Below are 6,439 nucleotides of genomic sequence, written 5' to 3' on the forward strand. Positions count from 1 at the left end.
CGTGATAGACGTCTCTAGGTTTTCAAAATGGAGTATACTGCTACGAACAGTAGCATGCTTATGCCGCTTCATCAGCAATTGCCGCTTGCGAATCTCGGGACGGCCAATAGAGGCACTCCAGGCAACTAGAAACCTTCAGAAGTCGCTTAAATGGAATGTTGCATCTCGTAAGACGCCACTGAAACAGGAGGAATTCCAACGAGCAGAGCAGTTTCTTTGGAGAATGGAGCAAAATGAATACTACCCCGACGAGGTTCGAGTCCTGTTGAATAATCGAGACCGTCCAATAGCTGAATGGATATCTATCGAGAAGAACAGTCCATTATACAAGTTGTCACCGTTTGCCGATGAGTATGGAATTGTTAGGATGGAAGGCAGAACCGCCAACGCTGCCTACGCCAATTTCGACGCTAGGTTTCCAATAATTCTCCCCAAGAGTGGTCAAATAACTCGAATGCTTTTGAATCACTACCATCGTCAATATGGTCATGCAAACAAAGAAACTATTGTAAATGAGGTTCGTCAACGGTTTGAAATCTCACATTTACGGTCGATCATGGATAATATTTCTCGAAACTGTTGTTTCTGCAAGGTGACTAAGTGTAAGCCGATCCCTCCACGAATGGCACCGAGCAACGCTTGACGCCGAAAGCTCGACCCTTTAGTTACGTCGGTATTGACTATATGGGCCCGCTAGAAGTTACCGTCGGTAGACGCAAAGAAAAGAGATACGTCGCTGTATTCACGTGCCTGGTTATACGGGCTATCCATTTAGAGGTCGCTTATGATTTGACCAGCGAGTCGTGCATCATGGCGATCCGCAGATTTACGCGCAGGCGAGGATCTCCGGTTCAAATCTTTTCTGATAATGGCACTAATTTTGTGGGAGCTAGCCGCGAACTGCAAAAACAGATCAATGTGGAATGCGCCGGCACCTACACCGATGCACGAACGAAATGGTCGTTCAATACCCCATCCGCTCCTCATATGGGAGGGGTATGGGAACGAATGGTGAGGAGCGTCAAGGAGGCCATGGCTGCGTTGCTCAATGGGCGAAAATTGACAGACGAGATTTTGTGGACTACATTAGTTGAAGTAGAAGGATTAGTCAACTCGCGGCCCCTGACTTATAGGATACGCTGTCATCATACTTTTTAGAAGTATACCATTAAACTTTTTTTTTCTAACCTACATGTGTATATTACAAAAAAATGTAATGTATTGAAAGTACGATACAAAATTCTCACATATTTGAAACATAATATTCATTTCCAAGGTCTCGGAGTTTTTCCCACTGTTCGACTGAGTTGGCTTAAACTAGACACTGAGCTGGACATTGCATTGGGAATGCTTGCGAGATTTTGATTCACTATATGCTTTTCCCTTGGTTCCTTTTTACCTGTCGCCAAAACTCCCTCCAAACCTTTCAAATCGCTTGGGGATTTTTCCAGCAGCAGTTCTATGTAATTATGCAGCAAGTCACGGGGTAAGGTGCTGCGATCGCCAGAGTGACGAGTCGTCATTCCACCAGGTTTGCTACTAACCGGGGTACTATGGAAGCAGCTCTCCTTTTCTGCAACACCTTTCAACACTCTCACTCCGTCCAGTTGATCTTTGTCGATGTGATCGACCGAAAGTCTATTGAAGCGGTTCAGCATTTGGGGTTCTTCGTCGCTACCGACTGGGGCAGGAGACGTTAGCACTTCCAGCGCTTTCTGCCATTGTGTTTCCATGATGGAGTGCAGCTGTTCGGCGATGTCGGCTCTTCTGTGTTGGTAAGAATCGAGCTTTTCTTGAAGCTCGTGAATAGTTTTCGACGAGTTGGTTAGCTGCAATCGGTACAGCGATTCCTGTTCGCTGCATTTTTCGTTAAGAAGTTTGATTTCCTGTTCGTTGGTTTGATTGATTAATTCAATTTGCTTGATGGCTCTTTCGGCTAACAAACGTTCCTTCTTTTTTGCTTCGGTTCTCAGCTGTTCCTCCACAGCGGCAAGCTGCTTTTGGAATTCTTTCAGCTTGTCGGCCACAACATCCTCCAGCTGAGCTTGGTAGTATTTTTTTAGGGACAGCCGTTGTACGTCCAGCTCTTTTATCAACTTCTTTTTTTCCTCAAGATGGGAATCAACTTGAGCTTTCAGGTCTTTCAACTGCTCTTTGAGAGATTCGTTCGCGACGTTCAAGTCATTGAACTTTTTGCTTAAATTATCAGTCTTAACTTTGAGCGATGCGTAATCTCCCCGCAGCTTGTTGGTTTCCTCAGTTTTCTTACGCTCAGCTTCCAGTTCGTCTTTTAACTGATCGCTGGACTTTCGTAGCTTCATCATCTGGTCCCTTAAACTACGTTCGCAGTCTTTGCTATTGGCTAGTCGAATTTCTAGGTCTCTTAGTTGATTTTTGTGCACATCGTTTACGTCTCGGTTGGCAGATGTGAGACTTTCCACTTTTGATTCCAGCAATTCATTTTTATCTTGCAACTTACGAACAACGGCGATTGTTTCAGATAGTTCTTTTTCGAGGAATAGATTTTTGTTTTTGCTTTCTACATTCTCCTGAAGAAGTTTTTCCTGGGTCTCAGAGTGTTTTGACTCCATATCTTGCATTTTATGATGCTGTCTGTAAAGGAGGGAAGGATTATAAAACTAAAATACACACATCACAGATCAACGGAAATTTCAGATTAGATTAGGCAAATGATCAACTCAGTTGAATTCAAGTCAGTACAGAAAAGGATAAACTTTTCTCTGTGCTAATTGTTTCTTAAAATAAATTTCTCTCTTGCTATTAATGACCGTAATTTCGATACTTACTGAACGACATCTTCCTCCAAACGCAAAATTATTGCCTCCTTCTCTTTGTCCACATCCACGGCAACCGCAATTTTTTGTTCGTATTCGAGCAGCTTCGTTTGTAGTGCTTGGATATTCCGCTCGCAGTGTTGCCTTCTAAGGCGCTCTTCATGCAGTTTCGAGCTATCCTGGTTCATTGCATTGGTGTTCCAGATTTCGTTCAAGCTGAGCAACGGCGGTCTTCTGCTGATCGACGATCGACTCGTAATCTGCACCTCCTTGCGAGGAGGTTTCTGTGGAATCGTTGTTTTACTTGCGAATCCGTTGAAGTCACTAGCCGTCAACGAAGGATAATCATTTACCGATACACTGTTTAGATCGATCAACGAGTGATCTGGACTCTTTGGTCCTTCTCTGGGTATGAGTGACGGATCAGGTGGTTGGCTTCCCACCTGCAGAAACTGATCAATCTCGTTCAAAACAAACTGGCTATTAGGTTGCGATTTCCCACTGACGCTGCTGAAGTGTCCTTTGATTGGGGTGGAATAGTAAAGGTAACCCCCACTCTCCGCTTGAAATCCGTGACTTCCGGTGGGATCATAATTACATTTTTGTCCGCTCATTGTAGCAATTGAGCTTTTGTAGGAGGTACAACCAAGAGATTCATTGAATGCACTTCGAAGATCGGAAGAGCGCGGCCATTCACGTCGGAAGTAGTCACATCCGGCTGAAATCAAACCCGGACTAGCGGAAGTGGTCTCAACGGTGAAAAAATCCGGAGGAATAAGTAGCAAAACATCTGTGTCATCCGAATCACTCATTACATTTTTGAATTCACTACTCAAATTAGAGTTGGAACTTGCATTTTCCTAATATATTATAATTTTATTCATTATATAAAAATAAATTTAAGGAAACCAAACACAGAAACGCGTCGTTGCGACCAAAACAAACATTTTTATCAACAAGCATCAACGGTCATTGTCATCAACAAATCTGTCATCATGTCATCGCATGGTCATCGTCATCAACATCATTAGGCGCAAATCAATCATGCAACATGATCTCAACGATCTCACAAGCTCGCAACGCAACATTTGAAACTTGTAACGTCTGTAACGCATCGACTACTTTCAGACAAACGTCAAAAGTGTCAAAAATTATCCCTTTCGGTTTCGCAAGCAGATGGCCCGCAAAGTTGTGTGAAAACTCAGAAATACTCCGTTCAATTCTTCAAAATTTGTAGAAAATGTTACACAGAAACATCCTGCAGTTATCCCGTCTAGTCAAAGTAAGCAATTCGCAGGTTTGTTCACTGGCCGCGGCTACCTTTGTTCGCCGGTATTCGTTTAATCAGAACTCGCAATTGCTGTGGATACGGCAACAAAATCCGAAACCGCAGGAATCCTTGCAGAGCAGCTTTTCCAGCAGCCACCGCTTGTTTCATTTGACATCGTCAGGTAAATATTGTGTAATGGGATTTTGTTTCTATAAGGCGAATTGCATCTCTATTCGCCTTTTAATTAACCAGCAGAAAAGCGCAATCATATGATTTGTTTCCATTAAATATTTAGATCAGTCAAAACTATGATGTCAAAAAAATCTATTGTAATTGTCTATCAATTCTATAACTTATTTAGGGTTAACTTTCTCAAAGAACCCATATTTGTATGCCTCTAACTATTTTTAAAAGGTGCTGTTTTAAAGCTTGGCCTAATATTCGCCTGATTTTGAACCAACATCAGGTCAATTCTTTAGGCCGGTCCACACGTGCAGCTCTTTTCAGTTTTTGAGCACGTTTTTTTTAAATTGGATATAAAAAATATGGGTTCTTTGGAAAAATTTACTTTATGAATAAAATAATTAGCTGAAACAAAACAAGATACAATTTTCGACGGAAAAATTAAATTTAAAATATCATTGCTAAAAAAAATCATAAAAATGAACATAGAAGCACAGACAAACAGACATAACACATTGAACATTTATGTCTGTTTGTCTGTGATAGAAGATTATTTCAAGACAAAATTTTCAAAACGACTTATCTGCTTTTGTAAACAAAGATTCAAACGACGATTTGACGAATCTGAGAGCTCTCCCACGCAAACCAACTCCATAAACAGGTAGCGGATACCTCCCCCTACCTATTGCAGGTGTTGGTTTGCGTGGGAGAGCTCTCAGATTCGTCAAATCGTCGTTTGAATCTTTGTTTATAAAAGCAGATAAGTCGTTTTGAAAATTTTGGCTTGATTTCAAGATTTTGTCATAGGAAGTGTTAGTAGGTACAAATTTACAGATGTGTATTTTGAGTTTAACAGTAAGGCCATCTTTGCTACGCACTCCTTTTATTTTTATATGATGAATATTGCCTTTTGATTAGATGTCTTTATGTTGTGTTGAAACTTTTATTTAACATCATTTCCAACAAATCTTGAATGCATGGTTTATTCACATATTGCTTTTTACTTCAGCATCATGTACCAAAAATTTGAACGACTCTAAGGCAAATAGTGCTCAAGCTGGTGCAGCGCCTCAACTTCTATCGAAACTGTTTCCCCAAACTGCCGTCGAAAATGAACATATTGAACAAGCTCAAGAGCAGAAGCGCAAAGAAGAAGAGGAAGCCAACAAGGAGAAGGAATCTTCTTGGAAACGGATGAAGCTTGGGTAAGTATCGAATAATTTGAATAAGGTCCCATCTCTTATATCATTTATTACAGCTTTGTCTTGTTCGGGGTGTCCGTAACGGCTTTCTCCGTATACACGGTATTCATCTTCGGTGCGCCTGATCGAGACCCGGAAGGCAACGTTATCGAGGATGAGTTTAGTCGATTGCCAACCGTTCAGCAGTACTTCAAACGTCTCTGGAAGTCGATGACTTACTATCAAAAGATGATTCAGGAACCATCACGAGAAAAACTGCTCCCGGATCCTCTTAAGTACCCCTACATTCAACCACCGTACACTTTGGTCCTCGAGATGAAGGACGTTCTTGTACATCCGGATTGGACCTATCAAACTGGCTGGCGTTTCAAGAAACGTCCCGGAATTGATAAATTCCTCGAATCCCTTGCACGGAATTTCGAAATTGTTATCTACACTGCCGATCAGGGAATGACGGTGTTTCCCATTCTGGATGCCCTCGATCCCAACGGTTACATCATGTATCGTTTGGTTAGAGATGCAACTCACTTCGTCGATGGGCATCATGTGAAAAACCTAGACAACCTCAACCGAGATCTGCGCAAGGTTATCGTTGTCGATTGGGATCCAAACTCAACCAAACTTCACCCGGAGAACACTTTCAATATACCTCGCTGGAGTGGAAACGATGACGACACCACCCTGCTCGATTTATTATCATTCCTGATGACCATTGCTGGCAGTGAGGTGGACGATGTTCGCGAAGTTATGACCTATTACAAACAATTTGAAAATCCGTTGGGGCAGTTCCGTGAAAACCAACGCAGACTGGCCGAACAGTTAGCCGAAAAGGAACACGAGGAAAAGCAAAAGGCGAAGCCAGCAGTGCAAAAATGGAGACCCAGTTTTTTGGGCACCTCCCGTTAGGTGATGTACCAGGAGAAAACTAGCAATAGGTTGTTTTCTTTATTTTTATCAATAAAGTTGCATGACTCCATTTGAAAAATGAA

General features: G+C 42.0%; 2 protein-coding genes across 2 annotated transcripts; one reads left to right on the forward strand and one right to left on the reverse strand.

Moving 5' to 3' along the window:
- Window positions 1–1,174: 1,174 nt before the first annotated feature.
- LOC134225287 (centrobin) lies at window positions 1,175–3,746 on the reverse strand. Its single transcript, XM_062705238.1, has 2 exons — window positions 2,808–3,746; window positions 1,175–2,613 (listed from the first exon to the last, which is right to left on the reverse strand). Exons 1-2 carry the CDS (start codon window positions 3,605–3,607, stop codon window positions 1,266–1,268), a joined length of 2,148 nt encoding a protein of 715 aa, XP_062561222.1. The 5' UTR covers window positions 3,608–3,746; the 3' UTR covers window positions 1,175–1,265.
- Window positions 3,747–3,923: 177 nt separating this feature from the next.
- LOC134225840 (mitochondrial import inner membrane translocase subunit TIM50-C-like) lies at window positions 3,924–6,439 on the forward strand. The gene is made up of 3 exons (XM_062706222.1): window positions 3,924–4,246; window positions 5,258–5,453; window positions 5,507–6,439. Exons 1-3 carry the CDS (start codon window positions 4,036–4,038, stop codon window positions 6,354–6,356), a joined length of 1,257 nt encoding a protein of 418 aa, XP_062562206.1. The 5' UTR covers window positions 3,924–4,035; the 3' UTR covers window positions 6,357–6,439.

The sequence above is a fragment of the Armigeres subalbatus genome, chromosome 3 (genome assembly GCF_024139115.2).
Source record: "Armigeres subalbatus isolate Guangzhou_Male chromosome 3, GZ_Asu_2, whole genome shotgun sequence".
Classification (NCBI taxonomy): Eukaryota; Metazoa; Arthropoda; class Insecta; order Diptera; family Culicidae; genus Armigeres; species Armigeres subalbatus.